This window comes from Gymnogyps californianus, chromosome 12 (assembly GCF_018139145.2).
Source record: "Gymnogyps californianus isolate 813 chromosome 12, ASM1813914v2, whole genome shotgun sequence".
NCBI lineage: Eukaryota > Metazoa > Chordata > Aves > Accipitriformes > Cathartidae > Gymnogyps > Gymnogyps californianus.
The window spans coordinates 1,345,741-1,373,618 of NC_059482.1; the positions used below are offsets into that span (position 1 = coordinate 1,345,741).

At 62.1% G+C, this 27,878-nt stretch overlaps 1 protein-coding gene across 1 annotated transcript; it reads right to left on the reverse strand.

Moving 5' to 3' along the window:
• Positions 1-437: 437 nt before the first annotated feature.
• Positions 438-27,658, reverse strand: TANGO6 (transport and golgi organization 6 homolog). Its single transcript, XM_050904251.1, is given in 18 exon segments — positions 438-829; positions 1,577-1,690; positions 2,857-3,008; positions 5,863-6,015; positions 8,536-8,593; positions 8,793-8,878; positions 8,881-9,295; positions 10,664-10,798; positions 14,402-14,581; positions 15,516-15,642; positions 16,902-17,078; positions 18,534-18,646; positions 22,396-22,478; positions 23,041-23,203; positions 23,727-23,851; positions 24,669-24,819; positions 26,332-26,448; positions 26,792-27,658. Coding segments are annotated over 18 exon segments (3,393 nt in total). The 3' UTR covers positions 438-652.
• Positions 27,659-27,878: the final 220 nt, after the last annotated feature.

The following is a 27,878-nucleotide window of genomic DNA, read 5'->3' on the forward strand; positions in this document are numbered from 1 at the left end:
AGGCTCCCCCCATGCCCGTGGGCACCTGGCAGCAAGTGTGCAAGCGTGCAAGTGTGCAAGAGCTGCCGGCCAGCTCGGCAGTCCCAGGACCCTCCAGGACCCCATGGTGTGAGCGCGGTGCCGAGGAAGAGCCAGGCAGGGCTGTGCGGCAGCAGCCGGCTGCCTGCCAGCCCCCAGGGTGCATGGCTGCCCACGCTGGGGGGTGCAGACAGCCGAGCCCCCTCTCCCTCCCCGCTCCCCTTGGGAGCTGATGCCCACCCTCCTGCGGGACCCAGGGGCTCGCCAGGACCCAGGAGCTCGCCAGGACCCACACCGCTGCCGTCACCCCAAGCGCGCAAGGGCGAGCACGGCCCTGCCACGGGACGGGACGTGGCCACGATGGCACCCAGGGGCTTCGCGCGGCTCCCAGAGACGTCACGGGCGCAGGGCTGAGCATGTCTCTGTTTAATCCCTCGCCCCGTCCCAGCAAGCCCATACTGCCCCGGCCGCGGGGAGCCCGGGAGCGGACGCCTGCCCTCCCCAGGCTGCGGTTTCCCCCCCCAGCTGGCACCCGCCGGCGGCGTCCCGGCGGCACAGTGAACCCTTGCCCTTGGGGAGCCGCTTGGCCCCGACGCCGGAGCAGGAAGAGTTCGTTTCTGCGGCCCCGGCCCTGCTACGGCAGCACCACGATCTTCTTCTCCAGCGTCTGCGGGGGGAAGAGGACCCTCCTCATCACCGCGTCCAGCTCCTCCAGCGCCAGCTGGGCGTGCAGCACCGTCGCGCCGTCGGGCTCGGCCGCCACCACGTGCTTCAGCAGGCGGTAGAGGTCCCGCAGGACGTCCCGCAGCACCTGGGCAGAGCGGGCAGGAGAACCGTCAGCGTCTTGCCTGCACCCGCAACAACCCGAAACGCAACCCTCGGCGTGCCCCGGCAGGCACGGTGCTGCCCCTTCCACCGACGCTGCCGGTGCCAGGACACGGCGGCGGCGGCACCACCACCACACTGCCTCAGGCGTGAGCCCCGGCCCTCCTGTGACTCAGTTTCCTCACACGCCAGCAGTGCAGTCCAGCACAGCGGTGCATCGCGGCGTCCCTCCGGCATGGGGGCACGAGGGAGAGCCGAGATCCCCGCTGCGGGGATTCCCACGGGGAACAGGCCGTTTCCTCCACGGGAGCTGAGTCCCAACACGCTCATTGCTGGGAAGCGGGGAGGGAGGCCACGGCCCACAGAAGAACTGGGCATTTCCAAGTCAAATCAGCGACAAAACTCCCACGGCTCCTGAGAGCTGGCAGTGCCCTGCGGCACGGCACGGCACGGCACTGCCCCACGGCACGGCCAAGCAGCTCAGAGGGACGCCCCCGTGAAGTCCCCTCTGCCCCGGGAAGGATCCGGCACTGAGGGGGCCCTTTGGTGGGGGAGGCACAAGCTGGAGGTCCCAGTCCCATGGGATTTTCCTCGGAAGCTGCCTGGGAATGAGCCCTGCAGCCCCCCACGGGGAAGGGGCTGTCCCCAAGGAGCACCGTGCCGGTGCCCGGGGATGCCGAGGAGCCTGGCAGAGGCTGCCCCCGCCCCGGGGACAAGCGGGGAGGTGACCCACCTCGGTGGCCTTCTCGCTGAGCCCCCGCAGCAGCACCACCACCACGTGCACGGCGGCTCTTCGCACCTCCGCCTCGGGGTCCGTCTTGGCTACGGCTGTCAAGCAGGAGGTGACCTGCGGGGACAGGGCGGGGGCCATCAGCAGGGGCAGGGGGACGCGGGGGGACCCGGCAGGGTGGCGGGGATGTCCCTCGGTGGCCCGGGGCCGGAGGATGAGGATGGGACCCCTGCACCCAGCCTGGGGCAGCCACGTGTTCCCCTGCCGGCACCCAACTGGGGGGGGATTTGCTTTTTGCGGGGCGCGGGGCAGCAAGCAGCCCTCCCTCTCGCAGGGGCTGAGCGGCACGCAGATGCCTTGGAAAGCTTTATAAAAAGCGGGCAGAGACGAAAGAACCTAATTAAACCCCCGGCAGTGACAGCCGGGAGAATGAGCAGAGCTAGCGTGTTCCCGAAATAGCTGCGTGTGGTGCATTGGCATCTCATCAAACGCTGCCGGTACCCCACCGATGCCGAGCGGCTCTGAGTGGAGACCGGGGAAAGAAGCCCGAGCACCGCATCCCTGATGTCTCCTGACCTCCCTCCTGCTCCGGGAGGCACTGGGGGCCGAAGCTCCGGCTCCCACGGGGGCACAGACCCACCAGCTCGAGGGCTGCCGCACCGTGACACCGGCGGCTCCCGGCAAGCCCCCTCCCCAACGCTCTGGGGAGAAGATCCCCGAGAGCTGGGCTCACCCCACCGGGACCACAGCTCTGGCGGCTCCGGCAGCCGCATCTCACCGGGAGCCTGCAGCCGGGGCGAGGGCCGGGCACCGCCGCCAGCCATCAGCTGCCTGGTGACAACGGGAAGGGTAACGAGGTCTCATTCAGCGGGAGGAGCTGCCTCTGGCAGGTACTAACGGTGCCCCCAGGTCTCCTCCTGCAGTGGGGGCAGTGGGTGCACGCAGACCGCCACGGGTGGAGCAGGCACCGCCGCCTTCCCTTGGGCTACCGCTTCCCTGCACAAGTGACATCTTTAGCTGATTTTAAAGCTTTTAGCCCTAAAAATCAGGGCTAGAATTTCCTGAGTGTTTGCTTCAGGTCCAACGGCTTTTATACTCTGCAATATCAGCAAATATCACTCATGTCCTTTACGGAACCCCCCCAGGCTGTTGTGTCCCCAGCCGCGAGCGCTCAGCGGCCCTGCCATCCGCTAACGAACCGCCCTCGTTAACGAGCCATGGCCCCGCGCTCCCCAGGCAGGGACTCGGGGAAGGGGCCGGCAGTGCCGGGATGGAACCGGTACCTCCTGGATGATGGAGCCCAGCTGAAAGCCGAGGCGCCGGCAGAGCTCGCCCAGGTTGGAGAGGCTGCTGGCCCGCAGCGCGCCGTCGGGGTCCCGTGCGCCGCGCAGGAAGGCCTGGACCAGCGGCTCCCGGTACTTGAACACCATGTCCCCTGCAAGAGAGAGCAGCGCAGCACGTCACGGGCAAGGAAAAACCCACGGCCCCTTCCTGCCAAAGCCCCGGCTCCGCTGGGAGCAGCCGGATTGGGCCCCTCTCCTTGCAGCGCCGCCGAACAGCTGGATGCAACATCTGGAGCACGGCTTGTGCCCAGCGCGGGGACCCGAGCACAGCTCTGAGTGAGGCACAGACAGAACCTCGGCGGGGACCCGCCGCGGTGCCAGAGATGAGGCCGCCGCGGCGCAGTCCCCCGGGGCGCCGGCAAACCCCGACGGCACGCACCCCACGGCAAAGACCTTTGTCTGGGGCCATCCGGCACATCCCACGTCCCCCCCCCCCCCGGCTCCCGCGGGGCCTTATCAGAGGTGATCGCAGATACAGCAGACGGAAACGAAGCGCGAAGCCCAAATTCTCACGTAATTCAGCCGCACAACCCCCCACCCCAATTAGCAGACGCAGGCGCCGCGGACGTGTGAGCCGCCTAATTAGAGGTCGGCGCACAGAGCCCGTGACCGGCATGCACAATCGCCCTGGGCGCGTGGTCCTCCTGTGCCAGCTGGATGGCCGGCGGCCGTGCACCCCACGGCACGGGCACGGCTCCCACCGGGCACAGGCTGCTCCGGCCGAGGGGAGCACCGGGCAGCACTCGCCTGGGAGTAACGAGGAAAGAAAGCTCTGGCAGGCTCACCGGCCCACGAGCTCGGTGGTTTCCCGGCTCTCCCGAGCTCTGGAAGCTCCTCGGACACTGGTGTCCCACAGCCGATGGAGGCGGCGGGATGCCCCGGGGTGCGGGGACAGGAATAAGTCGTACGGGCAGCGGAGGGACCCCATCACCCTGCACATGGGGGCTCAGGGCCAGCCCCTGCACCGCCGGCACGCCGACAGCCTGGCAGCACCGGCTGCGTGCAAGGAGGGGGAATATTGCCTGCGATGGCCAAGAGCTGGGCAGGAACAGGCAAGGCAGCAGGCAGCCGGGCCCTTCTGTCGGACCGTCCCGTCGTAGCTTCACTCTTCCTGCACGGCCCTCCCTGTTACTAAAGGACCGCGTGCTCAGAGGGGCAGGGACGGCTCCTGCGCGGCACAGGGTGGGAGAGCTCGGGGCAGCACCGTGATGCCAAGGACGGCCACGCTTGCTCGGGAACGCAGCCTGCTCCGTGCTTGCGCCCCAGCCGTCAGTATTATGGCAGTCCGAGCAGTGCTGGATGATCCGAGCATGATGCATCTCCTCCAAAGCCAACAGCACGCCAGCTCTGTGCCAGACGGCCACAGAAAGAGCACGAAGCGTTTCCCTTCCCGCAGCAAGCAAGGCACGTGCTCCCTGATGGAGAAGGGAAAAGGCCTGCCGTGGCTGGCGCACCCGGAGCAGATTTAATGGGTTTGCAGCGAAAGCTAATTGGGTCGGTGCAAGGTCTCCATGAACCCTTGCACGACGCTCGGCCCCGCGTTGCTGGAGGCAGAGGAATGGTGCCGCGCGCTTGGGACGGGGCTGCCGTACTCTTCCAGCCATGCTGCCCATGCCGGCCGTTTGCCGGGCGATAGGCACCTGCTGCAAAATCCCCTCCTGGATGGGGAAAAGCCGCTCCAGTGGGATGGCAGGCAGGGATGGGGACAGGGATGGGGACAGGGACGGGGCAGGAGGGAGGCACAGCGGTCCGGAGAGCTCCGAACCGCGGCAGCGCTGCTGCACAGAGCAGAGCGTTTCTGGAAGCGCCGGATAAATCCTCGCTCTTGAATCCTGCAGCTTTGCAACAAAAACAACTTTATGTGATTTGTTCTATAAATACGCAGGCGAGCCAGGACGCGCCGGAGTTGCTGCCCGCGGCAGAGGCACCACGGGGAGCGGGGAGAGCCGCAGCGGAGGCCGTGCCCACCGTCCCGCTGCCAGCCGCGCCGTGGGCAGCTGCCGAGGGAAACCCAGCGCGGTGCGGCTGCAGCGCCGGGCAAGGCGAGGGACAGATGCACGGACATCGCCCAGGCGCCTTCAGCGACCAAGAGGCTTTGCCGCCGCTCGCACCGCTCGCCGGAGCTCCACGGGGAGATGATGGCATTGCTGGCTCGTCGGATGCCCCGTCCCCATCCTGGCAGCAGGGCAGGGGAGCGGCACGACCTGGCCCAGGGAGCCCTGGCCCCGGTGGGATGCTCGCAGCTGGCAGAGCTCAGGGATGCCACCATGGCCAGGGGACGCCGCCGCTGCGGTGGCTGTGCCCCGGAGGAGAGCTCCGGCAGGCCAGGCAGCCGGCACGTGGCACGGGCCCCAGGGGAGCCCCAGCCCCGGGGCTCGGGTGGTCCGGGCTCTGCAGGAGGAGGTCGGCTCTGCCACAGCCGATCGGGGAACGAAGCACCCGGCCGGTGACCGGGAACCCCTGCCCAGCTGCCTCGGCAGCGGGGACACCGGCTGCCGCCTTCCCTGGCCGCGGAGAGCTCCGGCTGTGCGCTCTCGCTGGCCCGGCCTCTGCCGGGGAATAAGATGAGGTGTTTTAAGACGTGTCCCAACAGTGGCTGCCGGAAAGGCCTCATCCAGCTTTTACCCCTCAGCCCTGCGTGTCCGGGCGCTTCCCGGCAGCCTCTGAGCCCAGCGCTGCCGGTTGAGGGGACAGTGGGCTGCTGTCAGGATCCGCTGCCACGCTCCTGCCCGCCGGCAAACCCCGGCCAGCCACCCTTCAGCTTCCAGACCCCCCCTGCGGCGGGGCCGTGGGAGCTGGTTCTCACCTTCGGACAACAAAAAGCCCCCGTGGGCTTTTACCCCTCGGACCTGGCGGCACGGCAGAGAGCAGCGAGGGGCCGAGCAGTGCTGCGGCCGCCAGCAGCAGCCAGCTCTGCCGTGCTCACGGATGCGGCTGTGGACTCACCCAGTGCCGTGGTGACACGCATCAGCACCTCGCCCAGCTTCATCCTGGTGATGGCGGCCGCGGCGTCCTCCGTGCCCTGCGCCGGGCACTCGTACCGCGCCAGCAGGACGGGCAGGATCCGCTCCGGGTACTCGCTGGAGAGCAGGGCAACGCCTGGGGGGAGAGCGAGAGGAAAGCGCGAGTCAGGGCCAGGCACAAGGATGGCACGTGCCACCACCCTTGGCAGAGGAACTGCCGGTGGCTGTGCCGCCCCGGCGCCCTCGGTGCGGCGGGCGCAGCCGTCACCCATGGGACCCCCTGCACCACCCCGGCCCCGCGGCACATCCCGCAGCCCCTCCGCGCAAAGTCGCAGCGCCGGGGCAGCCCAGCGCCGGGTCTGGTTGGGCGCCAAGCTGAAAAATAAATAATTTAGCAGTTGGCAGCAGGTGCCCACTAATTGCTGCTGGTTAACGTTCATCGACAGAGCATCGACTCAGCACGCCGGCCGTCAGGCGCCGCGGGGCTCGCCCCGGGCTGGCCCAGCGTTGGGGCAGCCGGGTACCGCAGGCGGCGATGCTTGGGCGCAGCGTCTGGTCGCTGCTCCCAGCTCCCGGCCATCCGGCACACGCTGCTGGTGTGTCCTCGTCCCTGCCCGGGGCTCCACGAAGCTCCTGGGTTTGCCGGGCCCAGGCTGGGAGCCAGAGCCCGAGCACGCCCTGCGCCTGCCACGTCTCCCCGGGGATGAAGAGGGGTCAGACCCGGACATGGGACGCGTGCCAGGCTACACCGCGGGGCTGCGCTGGCTTCGCCATCCCTTTAGAGATGCAGGCTGGTGGCAAGTGCCGGGCAGGGCTCTAGCAGCGCCGGGCTCCCCAGGCAGCGGGTGCCTCTCCGATGGGGAAAGGCAGCTGCTCTCCAGGGAAAGGGCGAGCGGCAGAGGCTGTCCCGGCAGTGCCAAGCGCTGAGTCACGGTGAGCCCCAGCTCCCCTGCCCTCCAGGAGCAGCCGCCTTCACCTCCAACCTCGTTCCCCGGTTATCGGAGGGTGCCCGGCGTGGGTTACCCTCTGCAAGCCCGGGCACGTCTGGTGGGGCAGCAACCTCTCCTCCGGCATCACCTCACCGGAGCCCGGCTCTGTGATAACCAGCAGTGCCGCGACAGCTAGTTCTGGTCCCAGCCCCAGCACGGCCGGCTGGCAGTCAAGCCCGGCCGCTGTCGGCGGGGAGCCTGACCAGGGCAGCGAGGAGCCCGACCAGGGCAGCGGGGAACCCGCCTGGCACAGTCACCAGCACCGCGCACGGCACGCCGCAGGTACCGCTGCCAGCGCGGCATGAGCTGGGTGAGTCACCGCTGCAAGGAACCGCGTCAGGGTTAATCACAGCCACAGCCGGGCTGCGAAACACGGAGGCAGCTGCACGGGGTGTATTAACCACCCGGGGACGGTTGAAGCATTTGTGTTTCACCTGCAGGGCAAGGACAAACCCGTCCCACTCAAGACCGTACAGGCAGAGGGAAGCACGGTGATAAGCTCCTTCTCCAGCTGCTGCTGAAGGTTACCTACCCAACGGCAGCCAGGGCTCCCGGCGGCGCCGGTATCGCCTTGGGCCATGGGAATGGCACCTTCCTTCCGTGTAACCCGGTGCATTGCCACCCGCCGTCGCAGCCGTCGCACAGGACGCCCGCGTTATCCCAGGTGTGGAGGCACCTGCCTGCAAATCCCGACGGGCAGCCCGGTGCCGCAGGGCTGCACCAAGCGTGCCGGAGCAAGTGCAGACCCGAGGGTTTCCTGGGAAGCGGCATGAGCAGTGACGGCACTCGGTGCCCCCAGCAGCAGCCCGGCGCGGGGAGGGGGCAGCCAGCAGCGAGCAGAGTGGCACGTTGCTCTCCTGCCAACCCGCTGCCTGCTCCCCGCTGCCCTCCAGCTCCTGCCTGCGTGGCCGGGACCAGCACCGGGGCTGGGTGCATGCCTGCCGCTGCTCTCCCCTCTCAGCAGGGGCAATGATTTGTGAGGGCATGAGATGCGATGGATCAGGGAACCGACCCGGAAAATGCTTCCGTGGTTCCATATCCACGCGGCTGGCCGGCACCGGTTGGTAGTTACCACCTTGGCCATGGGGATGGACGTGGCAGAGCCCCGAGGGAGCACCAGTGGGTCCCCACGGCCCCAGCTCCTCTGCCAGCCTCAGCTGAACGCACCCGCAAGCCAAAACGTCAGCCGGGTGCAGGGCCAGGGTGCCGGGGCTGTGCCCACACCGCACTGAAACTGCAGCCCCAGGCCGGCGTCACGGACCTGGCACGGGGACGGTGACCGGCTCCTGGGTGTCCTCTGGCCGGGGGACGCCCCGAGGGTGAACCTGCCCGGGGTGCCCTTGCCTCAGGCTCCGGCTCCAGCGAGGAGGCGCTTGAGGTCTGGGCAGATCAGCAGTTCAGTCGGAGGGTAAATGAATTAATTACTTACTGAGTAAGCACAACTGGGAGGTGAAGCCTGCCGGCTTCAGGAGCGCGGCGCAGAGCCCGCATGCGGCTCCAGGCTCGACCGAACGGCACCAAGACACGGTCCAGGGCGGCAGGAGATGCTGAGCCCCCAGCCCGACTGCAGCGCCGCTGCTTTTTGCTCTCACTGCCCAAAGCCCCCCGCCAGCACAAAACCTTCTCCTACGAAGCACCAGCGCTTGCCCCGGCCGGGCATCGCTCACCTTGGATGGCCGAGAGGTAGACGAAGGCGTCCTCGTGCTGCACGTTCTCCAGGAATACCTGCGAGGAAGGAGGAGCGCCGTTGGCAGCGGCCCCGTGCCGGGCCGGCAGCGCATGGTGGCAGCCCTGGTCCCTCTCGCCTGGTGCCTTCAGCCAACAGGGATGGCAAGGTCGGAGGGCTCCAGTAATACGGACTGTCCCCAGCCCGCCAGCACGCTCAGCCCCAGCTCTGCCGGGGACCACGGTGGGAGCCTGGTACCTGCAGGAGTTTCTCCTGAAGCCGAAGCGCCTCCGGATCCCGCTGCGTGATCAGGCTGGCGAGGCGGCGCAGGGCGGCTGCCCGGCCGGGGGCTGGGGGTCGTAGGCTGATACCAGGAGCTCCTGGAGCCCAGCCGAGGCCGGGCCGTCGGCACACGGAGCTGGAGCAGGACCCGCGGCGCCGGGCTCATGGCACTGCTCTTCGCTCCTCTCCCTGGGAGCCAAGGGGCTGCCGCAGCTGTGCCGTGGCGGTGCCCGGTCACCCCCCGGGCTTGGGGCAGCGCCGGGGATGTCGGCAGGGCTCTGCGCTCCCGTCCCCGGCTTCTTCCCCAGCACGCCGTCGGCAGCAGCACCCACTGTCCCGGGGGAGAAGGCCCCGTGGGTGCAGATGGCGATGCGCAGGTCCGCGGCCAGCTCCTGGGTGAGGGGCTCGGGGTAGGTGCGGGAGAGCTCCTCCAGCAACGGCACCAGCCGCTTCAGCACGGCGAAGTCGCTGGATTGCAGCTGCGGGGGGGGGGAAAAGAAGCAGCGCTAGCACCGCCGCAATGGAGGTTCGCTCCCCGGGATGCTCCTGGCAAGGCAGGCAGGCAGGCAGGCAGGCAGGCAGGCAGGCAGTCCGTCCAGAAGTGCCTGAGCCCCAGAGGCCATTTTCTAGCCCCATGGCAGCGGCAAGCCAGCCGCCCTCCATCCCCACCCCACAAGCCGGGCTCCAAGCGCCACGAGCTCCTCTCGACAGCGATGCCCCGTGGCCCCAGCGCTGATCCCAGCTGCGGCATCTCTGGCAGGGCGGACGCCGGCAACAGCCGCCACCGCGCCGGCCCGGCCCCGAGGTGCTGCAGGAGAAGGTGGGAAGGGGAAGAGCCCAAAGGAGAGCGGCGTCCGTGCGGGACCCTCGGGCAAGGTAGCTGCGACCTGTCCCAAGGCTGCAGCGCCCGAGGGGGAGAAGTTCCTGCCCTCACCTGGATTTAACTGCTACAGCAAAATCTGGGCTGTGAAGACCTGAAAAGCGATGCTTTAGCAGAGACTTTGGGGAGCTTTTGGATAACTGTGTAAAAAACCCTTGGCCATTGACACCCAAACAGCTCTGCAGCTGCCTCCGAAACCTTTGGCATTCAATTTGCCGAGTTAGGTTGCTCCCATTAACGCTGGAGCGGGAGCAGCAGCTCGCCTGGGAGGGGGCCCATTAGAGCCACAAGACTCTGGTTTTAAGTTTTCTCCAACTAAATAATGTTCTTTTCCCAATGTTAGGAATTTAGCAATAAGACACAATAAATTATCTTTTTCTGTTAACAGTTGGGTTTTCCTTTGGGCGAGTCCGGGGATGAAGCAACCCCGGCAGCTCAAGTGATGTAAGTGCAAGCCGGAGCGACTGCAGCGCACTAACAAACGGGCGATGGCTCCCCGACGGCAGGTCAGCCGACACCGTGTAACGGGGTAACCGAGTGATGCACCGGTTTTACAGAGGATTTTCAAGAACGGTACAGCCCACACCGGGAATTTCATTGCGTTCTGGAGACAGAGCCCGTGGATGCGTAGGGATGCAGGGGATGCAGTATTTAAAGATGCTGTACATGACTGCACTGCTCTGTCAGCGCCTTCTCGGAAGCAGATTTTGGATTATAAATTAATTAACCGGGCTCTCAGGGGTACCCTGCTGGGATCAAACCCTTGGCCAGCGCCCCGGCACCGCTCCGAGGAAAAATAATATATTTATATATATACATATACACACTGGGACTGAACAGGGACCCCAACCCAGGGAGCACCCAGACCCCGGAGCACCGGCTGCGGCACCCCTCAGCTGGGCGCAGCGGGACGGTGCCCGGTCTCCCCCTTCCCCGCACCCCGAGCACCCCGGCTTCGCCCCCTCACCTGGACGGCTCCGCCGAGCATGGCGGCCACGAGCCCCATGGCCATGGCGAGGGTCTGCGCCTCCGCCGCCGCGCCGGGGCCCCGCGCCGGGCTGACGCAGGCCCGCTGCAGCGTGGCTGCCACGAATTCCTCCACCTGCCAGCGGAGAGCGCGGGGAAGAGCAGTTAGGAGGGGGGATCCCCAGGGTGCTCCCGGGAGGCTGCCGCTGCCTGCCCGTACCTCGGGGTGCCCTCCCGGCGCCGCATGCTCTTTAGCTCTCGCTGCCTCTGCGTCTGTTTGAATTTTCCAAGCCCAAGCCTTTCTCCATCACAATTTCGTACGAACCCGTCGTGTTTCCCTGTCATTGTCACCACCCCGACCTTCCCTCTCAAATCCATCCCAGTTGCCTTCCCAGCTCCTTTGCCATCCCCCTGCCTGGGGGGTGAGCAGGCTCGGCAGCACCGGGGAGCCCCGGTGAGCTGGGAGACGGCTGGGCCGCTGGTGCACCGGGGATGCAGGAGGGAGCTGGGGCTCCCGAGCCGGCTGCGGGGGTGCCGGAGCCCCTGAACCGCTGCCCACCCCTCCGGCAGCAGCACGGACAGGCTGATTTCCCAGGGTCACAGCCCCCAGCCCCACGCTGGGCTGCCTGAACCGGTGGGCAAAGATTTTGGGAGCAGGGCTGGGAGGATAGCTGAGCCAGACAGCCCGGTTCATCAGCGACCGCAGCCACCGGGCTCCAGCTGGGCAAGCTCACGCTGGCCATCCACCACAGCCCCGGGACAAGGCGATGGTTAAACCGCGGTGGCTGCTCTCGGCAGCAGAAGCCCCCTCGGGGGCTGCAGGAGCAGGGGAAGAGACCCCAGCCCCTCCTGTCCCTGCTCTGCCGCAGCGGGATGGGAGCTGGGAAGCCAGCCAGGATGGGTCTGAGAGGGAAGGTCAGGGTGGTGACAACAACAGGGAAACACGAAGGGTTTGTATGAAATTGTGCTGGAGAGAGGCTTGGCCTTGGAAAATTCAAGTAGATGCAGAGACAGCGAGAGCTAAAGCGCGCACATGGCTCCGGGAAGGCACCGGGGCTGCAGACAAGCCGGCACACGGCACGGCAGCGACGGCCAGACACAGAGTTGAGCGGGGAGTTAGCACGGCTCAGATAAACTTCATTGCAACAAAAATCACGCCTGCCTGCAGCCCCGGCAAGCTCTGGGGAAGAGCACAGCCCCTTCCCAGCCACCTGCCCTTGCCCAGTCTGGCTGCCCCACAGCTCCCCAGTATCAGACACCATTTACCCCCACACAGCCGACACTCGAACCGGGCCATTTACCACGTGTGTCATTTATTTTGTGACTTTCTCACAATACTTCGCCCCCCCAAGCCCATACTGATCCCGCCTGGCTGGCACTGGCCTTCCCAACACGTGGCACTGACACCTCTGATCCCACAGGCTTCCTGCCTTTCTAACGGAGCTTGAAGTCAGTGAGTTTATTTTCTCCACGCTGGCACCGCACGGCTCGGGGCGAGCTCGCCGGCTGCGGTGGCACCTGGGCACCTGGCTGTGCCGGGAAGGGGCTGGATCGGGGTCGTTCCTATGTAACAGGCGCGTTGCAAAAGAAGAGGAACTATTTTGCTCCTGTTTTGGAAAACAAAGTATAAGGGCAACAAGGTACTATTGCACCAAACCCCACATTTCCAGCCCCCAGGGCATAGGCACTGGGTGCAGGCAACGAGTCTCCTCATCAGCAGGAGAGCTGATGACTGCCAGCTTCGTTAAGCACATCCCGAATGCAGCGAGGAAGGAGGAAGGCTGGCTGGGAGGGGCTGCGGAAAAGGCTTAGGTATCTTCTGGGCTGATTAGTTCAGAAAAGAACTGCCGTCAAACAGCAAGAAAGTAAAAACAAGTGTCAGAACACCTGCTCTCATGAAACAGTGACAACACAAGCTGAACGGGTTGAAATTATATTTAATGCAAAAAATAGGAACATCATGAATAAATAATCTATCAGTAGATAGCTACTGAGAAAAACAAAAAGTTAAAAAAACCCCACTAATCTAGAAGGAAAAAAACCTTAATCTGGAAGGGGAAAAAAGCTTGAAAAATAAAACACTGCGGCACGTTTCTGTCTCATGCAAGAGGAGAGCATCCTTGGCGTATCAAGGAAATCAAGTCAATCTCATGAAACTTGGTTGTGAGGGGAGGGAAATGTAAATTAAAACAAATTGTGCAGCCGAAGGGGTCCACAGCTGCTGCCCTTCCTGGGGTCTGGCTTTGGGAAGGCGGATCCCGCTTGCTCCGACCTCATTAAGCACAAAGCCAAGCACCAGAGTGCCCACAGCAAGAACGCCCCGGAGGAACCCTGTGCTGCAGAACCTGCTTAGAAACAGCTCTGCAACTGCCTGTCCCAACGCGAGGGAGCCCTCCCTGAAACACAACCCCCAGGTGGAAGTATAATGGCTTTTTTGTCTGGGTTTCTTTTTTGGCGGTTGTTCCTTTTTATACACTAGACTCCTGGCTGGACCCAGAAACCTGGCCAAATCCTTCCCCATTTCCCACCCCAACTTTCTGACCCAGGGAGCGGAGCCGGTCCCGCGTGGGTGGGTGCGATGGAGAGGCAGGTGAGGACAAAGCAGCGCTGGCTGCCGCGCCGCACCGCACCGGCGGGCGCCACAATGACACCGGCTGGGTCCCCTCTGTCACTGCAGAGCGCACACAAAGACTCCTTTGTCCCAGAGAGAAAAAGTGAGGAAACCTGTGCTAGCAGCGACCGCCTCTGCTCAAGCCAGTCACAGTTAACTGGCATAACCAGGTCACTGAGGTTTTTAAAAAAAAAAAATAAAAATATATATATATAAAAAATAACCCAGGATGAGGAAGTTCAAATACACCGATCAGCTGGGGAATACCGGGCTGCCCGCGGCACCCAACCGCCTTCCCAACCTGGCACAGCGCAGGACAGCCGACCCCCCTCAGCGCTGCCGCAGCGCGGGCTCAGGGCGGACAGAAGCACCGTATTTTAACAATTCTTTTTGGTACCAGGTCCGCGGAGCCCCAGCTGGCCTTCGAAATTACAATATTTAATAAATTTTGCGGCTGCCCGTTCATGAAGACATGGACAAGCGCCGACCGTATGAGCACAGTTACACCAACCCTGATGACTGGACACACCACCCGGCGCGAGCGTCCCAGCAGCAGAAACCAGAGAGACACCACGAATTGCCTATTCGGAGAAGGGGCGAGCAGGACGCGGCAGCGGTGCCGTGCCGCATTCATCCGGCCGGCAGCCCAGCTACCGCAGCTCCCGGAGGTGGCTGCCGAGACGTGCCAGAAAAACCAGGCACCAACACCATGGATAGGCAGCAAGCACTGGCGGACAAGGTCTGTCAGGTACAGATGTCTTTAAGCTTTGTTAAACTTGGGAATAAGTTTTGCTCAAAATAAAGATGAGAAGCTGGTAAGTCAGAGTTCTGGTTAACACACAGACTGCTCTCTTGGCTTTTAATACACAACCATGGACACAAATACGAAGATGTCTGCCGGGCTGCTCCCTCCTGTCTCTGCAGCTGACTCTCTCCTTCCTGCTGGCACTGCATAGGACGGTGTCTTGTTGAGACACTTGCAACTGAATCAATAAACTGCTTTTCCTGGGGATGCTCTAGCTTTCTCCAGCTGTTTCTTAGCCATTTTCTCCTTAGAGCCCAGCGGCCCAGAGCTCGGTCAGCCACGCGCTCCAGCCGCCGATCCCCCAGGGCTTTGCCATGACCAACCTGAGCAACGTCTGTGAACACGGTGTCCGAGACGCTCTCGCACAGCGTGGCCACGAGCTGCAGGACCAGCAGCTTCCTCCTCTGCCCGGCGTGGTACTGCTCCAGCTCCAGGAGACTCCCTCCAGGCACCGCAGCCGAGTTCGAAGCCGCCTCGTCCTCCGCAGCCACGCAAGTCAGCGCCTGCCGGGAAGGAAGCACAGGGCATGGAGAGGCAAGGGTGAAATAGAGGCACATCAGCGCCAGGAACACTGCGGTCACCGTGCCAGTGATCCTGGGTGCAGCAGGTCCGCGTTACCCAGACCTCCACCCTGCTGCGAAGGGTTCCCGGTTACCTCCCCTCTTCCAGCCTCGTCCCCTTCCAGACGCACACTTGTCACCAGGCCAAACCCTCACAAACCTCCGTCCCCGCGGACACCGCACAGAGCACCACCGAGCACTGCTCCTAGCGCCAACCATCCTCTGGGCTGTGAGGCTTGCTGGGGCTCTGCTTGCAGCCTTGCTTTTGGCAGCGGCTGCTCACAAAGGCACCCGGCCCCTTTGCAGAGCTCGTGTTGACTCCTCACGCGACCAAGACTTGCCACTCGGTACATCAAGGTCTCCGAGGGCTGCCCACAGCTCCTGGGTGTCCCACCTGTATCACAGCAGCATCCCTACACCCGGGACGCTGCAAACCCCGTGTGACTACGGGCTGGGGCTCCACCTGCCAGCAAGGGCACAGAAAGCCCAGCCCAGGCAAGGCCAGGAGGGAACTGCAGGGGCTTCGAGCAGGATCAAAGGGAGCTGGTGCTGGGGCTTCTCCGCTAGAGCCAAGGAAGCAACAGGGATTATTCGCAGCCTCAAACACACCATTAAACTTCAGACACGCTCCTGTTGTCAAAAAAGTCCGGGGGGAACAAGGGTTAACCCCTTCAGGGACCGGGGCTGCCTCCCTCTCCTAGGCTCTCCTGCCCGGCACACAAGCAGGACTGCTCCACCGCGTGCCGTACCCCAGCTCAGTGCTCCCAAGGCACATAAGGGGACGATCGGTCTCCTTTGCCATCCGCCGCGCAGACCGCTCGGCCCAGGGAAACCGTTCCTGCAGATGTGCCCCAACCAGAGACCTGCCTGCCCTTACCTTCAGGCAGCGGATGAAGAAGTCTCCGGCTAGACCACTCTCCTGGCAGTGAGACAAGAGCTCCACCAAGTTCTCCACACGGCACTGCTCCGAGGAAACCTTCTGGTAAAGGGCCTCATCTTCATCGCTGAAACAGGTCACTGCGTCACCAACACGAACGTACCCAGACCCCCTCCAGGGCTGGCTCTAAACTACGCCAGGGCAAGGTGAAACCCCGCTTCTGCCTTCTCTTGGAAACCTTCCTTCACAGCACTACCAGAAAGCGGAAGCCTGGAGGTAGCTGAGCCAAACTATTTGCTCAGTTCATTTGGTCTACGTGATCACGCACTCAGTTTGTTGATTATTCCTTTAATGAATGCAGGTTAACATTAACAGAAACTATGAGTGCAAAACACACGTTTAACCCAGCCATCCTATAAAGAACAGGATTAGCGCTGGCTAATTCATGCAGCGGTCATAGCCATAAAAGTAGGACAGACACAGGCAGAGCCATGGCCGTTACGGAATAATTTTAAAGTATACCCAGTTTAACCAGTGCAGACCCCAGGGCAGACCTTCTTTTAATTCAGGTCAGGAACAGATTGAAATGAAACCAAACCAAGCGTATTTGTATGGGGTTTTGTTACGGGTGCACACAGCTCCCGGCACAACCCACCCCACGGACACTCCTGGGCAGGAGCTGCGCGCTCCGCCTGCTCGATAGCACTGCCTCGGGCTCGTACCTGCCAACTAACAGCTACCCCTCTTTAAACCAAATGTCAGGCTGCTGAACAGTCCCAGTTTGCGTGGCTGGAGTCTAATGGCTGCAGTTTATTCCCCACATGGCCACGCTCTGCCTCTACTTGCAGAGACCATCTGCAAGAGCAGGAGGGGAGTTCAGTCGCTGGCTCCGCAACGCTGGCATCGCTAGAGTCCTTGCTGCGACGGTGCCACCTGCGCCCGAGGGATTCCACTTACTCCACGCAGCCGCGATCTGCCACGAGACAGGCTCAGGCTGGAGGGTGGAATTTGAATTTGGGGAGTGTTGGGACTGAAGAAGCATGTCCCATTCCCAGATGCCCCGCAGGCAGGACTCGGGACTCAGGAAAAGCACGCAGAGAGCGCACACTAATGCTCAGACAGAGCGTGCTGCTTTTCAGGGCTGAAAGTCAGAGCTCTGTGCCATGCACAGGGAAGCCAGAAGCTGTGTGGAAGCATCACCTGCCCGAGCTTGGCGCAGACAGCCGGCTATCTGGGCGGCTGGGGGGACGAGACCGTGGTGGGATGGCACCGGCAGCCCCACGCTCGCCTGGGCTCTCTCTGCCAGGCATGCCGTGAAAAGCCCTACGTGCTGATTGATGCCTGGGGACTGGCCTCCACGCCTGGCACTGCCCCAACGGCACTCACCTGATGGTCTCCTCCACCGCGATGGTGGCACCACCCTCGCTGCCCGCGTGGAACCGGCACCGCGGGTGGAGGGCGCTCACGCTGCTGTTCAGCCCGGCAAAGCCTTCCAGCACCGCCAGCGACACCTCTCGCTCTGACTTCTCCAAGAACCACAGCAGGATCTCCTGGCATGGGGAGCTGGCAAGGAGAGAGAAAGCAGTGGTGACCTCGCTCTGCCCGCTGCACCCCTCCCCGCACACCAGCACCGCAACGGGACCACGCGTCTCGGGGCGAGGGAAAAGAGAAGGGTGCTCTGGAGCGACCACGGGCACTCCTCGGGATGCTCTGGCTGACGGCTCCGGCAGCTGAAAGCATTTGTGCCAGTTTATAAGGGGATCAGCAGCACATCCTGTCCTTCTGGCGTTCCCAGATGGAAGGATTTGGGTCCTTCAAGAGTTGAGCCCAGCGAGGAAGGGAGCACTGTTTGAACAGCGTGTCTGTACAAGGACAGCCACTTCCACGCAGCCTCCGCACGCCGTGCCTGGTGCTTCACGCCAACGTGACAAAGCACAGAGCTGCGCGCTGTGCCAAGGAAGAGGAGGAAGGAGACGGGGAGCACTGTAAGGTGGCGTGGGAAGCCCTGCCAAGGAAAGATGCAGGTTAATGAGGTGGAGGAGCAGTGCTGTGCTCTGCCAGAGGTGTGGAAACTCGAACACTTCCAGGGAGCTATGGTTTTAGTTACCCCTGCCAAATTCCTTTGCAAAGAGAGAAGCGAGCAGCGACTCTGTTCACCCAGCAGCAGTGTTAACTTGGCTTGTTCTACGAACTTGCCACAACATTCGTTACTCTTTGAAGTGATTAACGATGTCTTTAATAATAGCAGAGGCCATGTCTACACAGACCTTTTAGGGAAAGCCTGCAGTACCCACATGCCAGTATCACCAAAGCAAAGTGTAAACCCACCAGGAGTGTATTTACTAGGCTGGCCCAAACTCGGGGCAGCCCGGGGAAAGCCCAGGAGGAGAAAGGAGAGAGGACAGCCAGCACCTTGTCGCCACTGTCCCTGCCACCACGACTGACACACGTGGTGCTCACCATCGTACACCAGTCGTGGGGGAGCTGGGCACAGCGCGAGGGACAGCTGCCGAGAGGCAGGTCCTGCACGTATCAGAACAGAGTGATCCCAGACAGGAGAGGAATGCTCTTGTATTTCCAAGAGCCAGCGCTCAAGCCGTTTTATCCAGTTTTTATCCTGTTTCTAGATCCCTGGTACACAGATCCCTCCGACACCCAGCCAGGTCCCAGCGTCGCCATCTCCATCCACAAACAATCACAATCCCTGCTCCTAGGCGGGCACTAAGAGTTAACCTGCGCTCCCAAAGCTCCCACAGGGCAAGCTTGCCTCTACAACAAACATTTTAGCTTCAGGGAAGACAAAAACTAACCCAAGAACTGCTTCCTCGGGCACAGGTCTGCCAGTAAGGTCGTGTACCGTGCCTACGCCTGCAGTTACTGCCTACTTTAATGAGAGCTCTTCAGGATGAGAAAATTGGTCTCGGCTTCTGTACGTGCCCACATAGAGCACGTCCTTTGGAGGTGGGCAGAACGGAGAAGATGAAACCCCAGAAGAGGCTGCGCACAATCCTTCCTTACCGTAAGTATGACACATTCTGCTTGGCGAAGGAATAGAGGGAAAAAACCACTCCCAGGACTGACTGTAAGGATCCCAGCAGCAGGCTCGAGCTGTCATTTCCAACCACATACACCTACGGAGAGAAGGGCACAGGGAGGAGAGTCAAACACCTGCGTGGAGCAGAGGGAAGGCAAAGGGAAGGACAGAAAGCACGTCTGTGCGCAGAACGGCTGCTGCCAGGGAGGATGGCAGAGGGTTTTCACCCTCTGTTCCTTTCAGTCTGGAGCCTGTTTTCCCTGATTATGCCATATTCTGTATTAAAAGCAGCCTTCAGCACCACCTTTCTCCTAGCATTTGCTTAACCACAGCAGGGCTCCAAGCCACAGGAACACTGCAGCCAGCTATTCAGAAGTCTGCTGCTTAGGGGTAAGGTCTTGCGTTACAGAGAGATGCAACAGGCACCTTTGAATTAGCAAATCTTTATGGAAATACTGCACCTAGAGCCAAATCTCAAATACAGAGATCAGTCCTTAGCAGGGCAGCTGGGCTGACGCGTGCTGAGCTGAGCAAGTGGGTTGTAGGGGCTTTGAGGAGGCTGTAGGGCCATGCTCCTCTCCTCCATCTCAAGCAGCACCCTCCCGAATCACTGTCAACACCCTCCTCCACGAAACCAGCACCCCCTTCCCAGGCAAGCCACTGTTACCAGCTCACCGCAGGCAGGTCCCACCTTGCTGCCCACAGGGCACAGGAAAAACACTCACAGAAGTCTTGCGACATTGCGTTTCCTTTTGAATCCTTTCAAAGGAATTCTCCAAAACTAACAGCCAGGTAGGATGCTTTCAGTCGAAGCCATAATGCTGGGAAAACTCGGTCTAGAAAATGGTTAAATACCAAGTCTTGCCCAGCTGGACTCAGGGTTTACTCAGGGTTGTTGTGTCCAGGTCCTCATTTTAGCAGGCTCTACCTCCCTCCATAGCTTTTAGCTTTAAAAAAAGGGGGGTGGCAGGGAAATAAAGTCTTTTCATGAGTTCTCCAAGCGACTTCCAGCTGTGTCAGCTGGTGAACTACCTGCTCAGAAGATGCCGTCCCTTCACACCAGAGCTCTCCCCACACCTCTGACCTCTGCAGCTGGAGAGCAATCCCCTGCTCCAGGGCTGGCAGTGCCCTGGGGACAGACCAAAGAGCTTTTGCCTGCTCGAGGCGGTGTGACAACCCAGGTAGGAGGGCCAGGAGGGAGATTGTCCTGATAACGTTCTGCCCTGCTGTATTGATGCAAACAGATCTTTTTTTCCTGTGCTAATCCCCGCGGAGCCATTCTTCCTAACCAGAACCTTTTGTACACAAAGCCTCCTTGATGAAGCCCCAAGGATGGTTTCTCACTCAGCATCAAATGACACTTGCTAGGCAAGAAACCCCCACAAATCCGCAGGCTGGAGTCTCCGTCACTAATCTGGCTGCTGTCAGGCCTCCAGCGCTATGCCATTAAGGAGGGATCCGCCTTAAACTCCCCCAGCACTCGCATTGTGAACGGCAGCCACAGAGCAGCCCTCCAGACTGGTCTCTGCCTGCCAGCTAGTTACAACAGATCATTACTACGCAAAATACTACAACAATCACAGCATTTAAGAGCTTAGCCCGCCTAGGGGCATGCCAGTAAGCAAGTCACCAGCTTCTTAAAATTGAATTCCTGGGCTGGAGATGTCCTTCTGGGTTGGAACGCGCAGCAGAAAGCTGGGCTGCTGTCAGGGCAGGCAGCGAAGCCTGCAGCGTGGCACTGGTGATACTGGTGGGAACGGCAGAAAAAGGAGCTACGAGGGAAGGTTTTAGAAGAGGCGCCTCCACAAAAAGCCCTGTTCCTTCACAGGGAGCACAAGAACGGACCCCACTTCTCCCCCAAACGCCAGAGCCAAGATCTACGCTGCTGAATACCCTGCTTGTTGCTCCAAGTGACCCCTTGCAGGAAGGAGCTCCACAGAAGGTGCTAAACCTGCACCGTCCTGCCCACAAGACACTTCCTCCAACACAGAAGGTGGTCTGTTACTGGCAAAGCCAGAGCATTTCTCTGATGAGACCCGAGTTTACTTCCATTTTCCTGAACCCTCCCCATCCCCCATCCCCCGATCAGGGCTGGGAGAGCTCCTGAGCTTCAGCAATCCCTCCTGCTTCGGCAGCCGGGCACAGAGACCAGCTCTGAGGCCCCACCGCTGCCTCCAGGTACCGTCCTGCACCAAGAGCAGCTCCGGAGGAGGTGGCTGGACACCCAGCAGCAGCTGCTGAAGGATTACCCACCCACAGTTTAAAAATTAACTTCATGCACACGGAAACCCACGGGTCATGGGGTTCGGCTCAGAATGGTCCCTGCCAAACAGGATACTCATTTTTCCTTACTTATCGTTATCAATTTACCTTACTTGTCCAATGGAACTAGACAGACTGTAATGCCTTTAGCGCCCAACAGATATCAGCAGGGGAAGATGAACTACTGGGGACACCCCATGGGGACCAGCAGCAGCGTCCCCCCCCTTTCTGGGACACCTGAGGTGGGGACGCAGCCAGTAACAGCATCTCCCCTGTGGCTGAGCTGCTGCCCACCCTCCTTTCCCCGTACCCACGCGCTCTCTGCTTCCTCACAGCAGCCACCACGATAACTGCGCCAGCTCTCCCACCTCTCCCCGCGGCTCTGCGATGCCTCCGAGCTCACCTTCGCTCTCTTTTTCACCCCGGCGACAGCTCAGCAGCCTCAGAGCCGCACCGAATCTGCTCGCTTCAGAGCGTCCACTGCGAACGCCTCGCTGCCCACCGGCTGCACAACCACCGAGCGACAAGCCGGGGGCCCTGCCAAGCTGCCCTCGCTGCAGGGCCAGCACAGCCGGCTGCTTGCCGATACCTCGAGTGCCCTCTTTTCCAGGTCACTCATTCGGAAGCATTTTGGCCCAACACAAGAGCTGGCTGCCGCCCATCCCTCCACGAGGGGTTAATGCTGCAGGAGCTGTAGAAAGGCTTCCAGCTCCAGCACCCTGGCTCAGGCTGCCCTCTGCAGACCTCGGAGGCAGGGAGAGCGGCTCCCAGCAGGTTCTCCCTCCCACAGAGGTAACGCTGCGCTCAGTATGAGCCATGTTATCCACGCTCTACAGGAAGGAAACTGAGGCACAGAGGCACTGAGAAGAGGGGGACCAGTGACAAGCCTAGGAGGAGAGCTCAGGCATCCTCTGAAGACTCAGCACTTGCAGGATTCCCCGCAATCCGTCCTTCCCTCTGACCAGCGGCACAACTCTGACGCTGGAAGGTGAGCGGCGTCATCTCAGACCGGGATTGACAGCCCGAGGCAACGCGTGCCAGGCCAGTGGTACTCCTGACTAGGACCTCCTGCCCGCCACGCTGCCTGCTCTACGATCACAGCCCGAGTCCTGAAGCTGCTCTGACAGTACACCCAGACACAACGGTCCTGCAAAAGCCGCGCAATTTAGCAATGCTCAAAGTCTTGCTGCAGAGGAGGAAGAGGATATGAGAGCACCACGGAGACTCCTGGCTACCAGCCCACCCGCTCAGACTCTTCTTCCTCTGGCACACCAGAAAGACATCGGGGAAAAAACAACCAGCAAGAGCTCACTGCCATCTCGCAGAACGTTTTGGGGTGAGAATGCTTGAATGGATTCAGGCAGTGCCTCTGGTATCCAGCATAAAGCTGCGGTCCCGTCAGTGCAGCGCTGCATGCGAGGTTATTCTGTGCAGCTCTTGGCCTCGCCTCAGCATCACAACTGCAGGAGACGCTGGTTTTTGTCATGGTCTAACACACACACTGAACTGCCCAGAAAGTCTCAAACCAGCTCTTTCTTAGAGTACTCTCCTCGCCTACCCTCAGGCCCGAATCAGACACGATACCTTGAGCACATCTTCCACACAGCTGCCGAGCTCTGCCTCTGTCACCAGCATGGTCCCTGCTGACAAATCTTCCACTGCTAGCTCTGAAAACAAAGGGCAGAAATATCAGCACCCCCACGTGCTGAGGAGCCTCCAACAGAACAGCAACCCCGCCATGCCCAACACCGGAAAGCACTTCGATACTTCTCTTGCCTTCCCTCCATCAAGGCAGCATGGGAACCGATGAGCCCTCGTTAGCTGCGCTAAATATCACCGCAGTGTTGTAAACTCGGCAAGGTTACAAGCAAATCAAAGCAGACCACAGCTTCTTGATGGATTATTCCCCGGAGAGCTGCTCGGTCAGTGTGGGGAAGCAATGGCATCCATCCGGAAGCCCAAAACGAGACTGTCAGACTGGGAGACTTTCCCAAAGAGCACATGGCAGAAGCCCCGCTACTTGGCTCTTACACTATAGTAATTTGACTCAAGCGCTAGTAAATATGGTGCACCCAGCCACACAGACACGTTCACAACTGACAGAGCTGGCCTTGCACGCTCAGCAGCCCAGCCACCAGCCCGAGAAAATTCTGATGGAAAGACAAAGATCGGCAAGAAGAGAAACCAGACCCTTCTCCGATCTGGGGCTCGGCGGAGACCGGCCGGTACCTGCTGTCTCCGAGCATCGCAGGAGCGGTGCCAACAGGGGTTGGAGCAGGTGCTTCTCTGCCAGCTGAGGGTGCTCTTTCGCCATGGTGAGCAGCGTCGCGGTGGCCACTCGCTGGAACTGGCGCGCTGTCGGTTTGTCCTGGATGTGCAGCAAATCCAGAATCTGGAAGGAAAAGTCCACGATAAAGGAACAAAGATCAGCAGCCCCTCAGAAGGGGGGCAAGCCACCTCCTCGCAGCCACCAGCGGAGACTGAGGAGCCTCCTGCCTGCTGCTTTATTGGATGCTTTGGCACGACATTTCACATATGGAAGAGCCGCTCTCCTTCCCGTGCATGTGTTAATGCAGGATGCGTTTCTGGGCTCAAACCAAGAGCCTGCACCGCTCCCATAGCCAAAGGCTGGAAGCAAGAGCTCCACAGCAGAGAGCTCCTTATAGCGCAGCGCTGAACAGCTCGTGCGATCAGGCAGTGTTATCCAGCTTTTCAATCAAATATGGAAAATTCAAGAGTAGGGTGGAAACACGACCCACTGCCAGAGCAGCAGAAAAACACCTCCACGTTGTCCTGGCTCGAGCCAGGCCACGCTCAAGCGGACGCAACAGTACCAACAGTCTCCAAGCCGGGAGCTGGCTCCGCATTCCCAGCCAGAGCCGGCGTGCCGTGGGGAGGAGAAGAGAGGGACGTACCTGGGGGCACACCAGTCTGTAGTAGTCCTCGAGGGAAAGGCACTGCTGTGGGCAGGAAGCCAGGATCTTTGCAACCGCGTCGCATTTTCTCCAGTCGACAGCTGCTGCTTCAGCACCAGCGCCACCTGCTACACCAGCAGAAAGCCAAGATCAGCTCCGACTGACAGCAAAACGGCAGGGCCGGTTTTGGCTGAAGCCAGATGTTTCTGGCCAAAAATTGGATTTCTAGCTTTTATTACTCTCTTTAAACCAAGCCTCTTTCAGGTGACATCTGAATTTAATGACAGAAGGGGAAAAATTATTGTCCAAGGCCTCTGATACTGGAAAACAACTTCTACAAATAGGTGTATGAGCCAAAAGGTGGAGGGAGGTCATCCTTGGACAGTGTCATCAGGTTGGTATTGGCCAGAGGAGGCTTTGGCACTAAAAACTGTGGGATTCAGCTTTTAGAGAGCAACAGTTTCCCTCCCTGGCAGGAAAGGGAGAGCAGAGGAGCAAGGCTGCCGAGCCCCAGAGCGGGACGGGTCTCACTCCACCTGCAGCTGCTCACAAGCCCAGCACCGAGCACGGCTCCCACCGAACCGGCATCAGCGCAACTCCTCGGAACAAACACACAAGGTGCGACCCCATGGAGGCATAAACAGACTAAATGAGTTCGGAGGCTTTCAGGCTGGACCTCAAACATGACGGTGTACCCTGAACTAAAGGCATTTGCAGTTGGAAAGCATTCACGGTTTGGGTGTTCAGCACAGTCAGAGGCAAAATCTGCGCGAGCGCTACAGAGTCGGCTTGGCCTGACAAAAGCTGTTTCCCATTTCAGTGCTCTGATGGCACTGTCTTTCCTGGGCCTCTCGTGGGATGAAATGTCTCAGACACATCATCACAGTCTCTTTTGATCTGCGATCCTGGAAGCCAAGAGCAGCGTCACAGCACCCTACTCACCGCCTGTTCCCTCCATGATGCCCCGAACCACAGCCTGAACCCCGCTGGGTCTCATTAGCCTCTCGGAGAGCAGCTGACCACAAAGGCGCCGCAGCCACGCCGGAGCCCGCACAAGGGCCGGCTTTGTTTCTTCCCCAGGAGAGGGAGGACTCTGAAAGGAAACAAAGGAGCAGGCTAAGGAGCATATTTGCACACTCCTGTGCAAACCCCCACTAACAGGCAAACAGCCTGCACCCTGCCCTGCAGGACCTGAGAGCAGATAGGAGCACAGGACAGGGAAAGGTTTTAAATAAATCACTTCTTCATCCAGTGGCACAAAGCAAATTAGGGCTTAATGAGAGAGGGCAGCCTTCCCAGGAGCATCCCCTCGTGCAGAGCTTCCCTCCTTTAATTAAAGCCTCTCAGGGTCAGGCAGCAGCTCAGACTGCCTCATTACCAAAATGGTGCACAGGGGGCTCGGGGGACAAGTCGGGTTCGATGCAGGTAAGGGGTCCGCAGCGGTGACCCCTGCCAGGACCCGGCACAGAGCGCTGGGCTGCGGAGGTGGCACCGTGAGCCCACAGGCTCCCTGGTCGAGCAAAGCGATCCCCCCGGGACAGGAGGCTGCGAACCCACAAAGCGAGCGGTTCGAATGGAGGTGCTTGCTCGGACACCCTGAGGAGCGAGGCAGGCTGGCACCGCTGCACTGGAGGAGACGGACTAGAATGCAATATTTTCAGTTGGAAAGGACCTACAATGATCATCTAGTCCAACTGCCCAGCCACTTCAGGGCTGACCAAAAGTTAAAACATGTTATTAAGGGCATTGTCCAAATATCAGCTTGGGATGTCAGCTCGGCTTTTGTTTAACCAGGAGACCCCTGCTTTTGGGTGGAAGAACCACAGCTCGCACTGAGAGTGCTGCCCCGCACAAGCAAGCGCCTCGTACGGACCCTCTGCAGCCCTCACACGCAGGACAGCCAGCTTCTGCCTGCCCGGGAATCGCGTGCGATCCCAGCTGGAGGATCAGCACGCGGCACAGAGCTGCGCCGGAGCCAGCAGCCCCGCGCTATCCTGCGTGCGCACCGGCAGCTCCTCGCGCCCTGACCCTGAACCGTGACGTGGCAGGTGGGCACGCACCCACCCACAGCACCCACTTGGAGCTGGGATGCGGTCCCTGCCCCGGGGACTCTCTAAACACAACGTGAAGGTCTCCCCAGAGAGCACCCGTTCCCCATCTCCCCCTCCCCAGCGCCACGAGGCAGCCTTTGAAACGGCCACGAACAGCAGCCGGTGCCGAGGCAGCACCGCTTCGCCCCCTCAAGCAGAAAGGAGCAGGTTCTGGAAGAGAAGGCGCTTTGCTTGGCCAGGCACAGCGGATGGAACTGCCAAGCCAAGGCGGCACGTGCCACGATGAGAGTCCCCCGAGTTCACACACACCCGGCACGCACACGCCCCTGTACAGCGGGGCCCTGCCGCGCGAGCGACGCACACCCAGCAGCTTCGCCCGCCTGTTCACACGCACTCAGGGACGGGGGCTGCTGCACTAAACTGGTTTTTTAAGGCGTAAGAACGTTTCCAGGAGAGCAGCAAAGGCACCCGCCGAGCGCGGGAACACACAGTCCCAGCACCGCCGGCGGTGCGCACCCCGAGCTGGGGACAGCCCCGCCGCTGCCGCCGGGTACCTGCTTGGGCCGGCCCTGCAGGACGAGCAGCTCCCGCACCGCCAGCGGCTGGTAGACGCGGTCCAGGATGTGCCGCAGGGCCTCTCGGCACCGCACTCGCTCCGCTTCCGAAACGCCCTGGAAAAAACAAACCCCAGGGTGGTGAGGACAGCCTGGCTGCCGGTGCTAAACCCGCCGGTCCACACCGTGTGCCGGTGCCCCTCCAGCCGCTCGCCAGGCGCCTTGGCTCCCATCTCTTCTCTCGCATGGAGATTAACCGCGCAGGGCTTGGGAGCTGCCACTGGGCAGACAGCCCCAGGGCTCAGCGAGCGGGAGCCCGGCATGGCCATGGGGCTCAGCCATGGAGCGTGGGGAGCGGGCTCGGGCGAGGCTGGCGACCCCGACATGTTTTTGGCAGGGCCGGGTGCCCACACCGGCACCGACCGCGCAGGGGGAACGGGAGGAGAGGGGACCCACAGACCTCGCTGTGGGCGGCGGGGCCGTGGCCCAGCAGGCAGAGGCCGGCGAGGAGGAGGCCGAGGTGGCGGGCGAGGAGCGGGCTGCCCAGCGCGGGGTGCTCAGCCAGTTCGGCCAGGGCGGCGGTGGCAGTGTGGAGCCGGGCCCCGCGGGTGGCCGGCGGTGACGGGGGAGGCACGGGGGGCCCCGGGCGCTGCCCCACGCCCGGCGGCAGGTAGGGCACCAGGCCCAGGCCCACGGCGGCCCGCAGCGCCCGCCTTACCGCCCGGCCCTGCGCCACGCTCAGCGTGTCGGCGCTGGGCGGCGGCGCGGCCCCGGGCCCGGCCCCGCGGGCGACGGGGGAGGCGGCGAGGGCGGCCAGCCGCTCCTTCAGGCACAGCAGCAGCGCCAGCAGCCCGCAGGCGGTGGCCCAGCCCGGCTCGGCCTCGCCCGCCACCCCGGCGGCCAGCGCGGGGGCCCGGGCCAGCACGGTATCGCGCAGGCCGCGCAGCGCCGCCCAGCCCGGCGCCCGCCGCAGCCGCTCCTCCAGCTCCGCCGCGTTGCTGCGCAGCGTCTCCGGTCGCAGGGCGCCCTCAGGGCCGGGCCCGGCCTCGGCATCCCGCTCACCGGGCCCAGCGGGCGGCGGCAGCAGTAGCTCCAGCGCCTCCACCACCCGCTCCAGCTCCGGGCCTGGCTCCAGCTCCGCGCCGCCCGCCATCTTGGGGCCGCCGTGAAGGGGAAGTGCGCGGCTCTCCGCCGCCATCTTGGGAAGGTCGGGCGAGGGGAGGGGGGGTGGAGCGACGCCGCCCGCCGCCATCTTGAGGAGGTCGGGGGAAGGGGAGGAGCGAAAGCGCCCGCCGCCATCTCGGGGGAGCCGCCCGCCCGCCGCCATCTTGGGCGGGGCGGGAGGAGCCGGCGGGGCGGCGCCATCTTGGGGCCTGGCCTGAGGAGCGCCCGGGCACCGCTGCCCGCTCCGGTGCGGTCGGTTGACGGTAGCGGTGCACGCCAGCGGGTGCTGCCTCTTGCTCAGGGCAGCTCGGGGCTCGTCTTCTTCCCAGCAGGGAGCGCAGGGGATACGGCTGTCCGCTGCCCAGCCAGGCCTGGCCTGATGC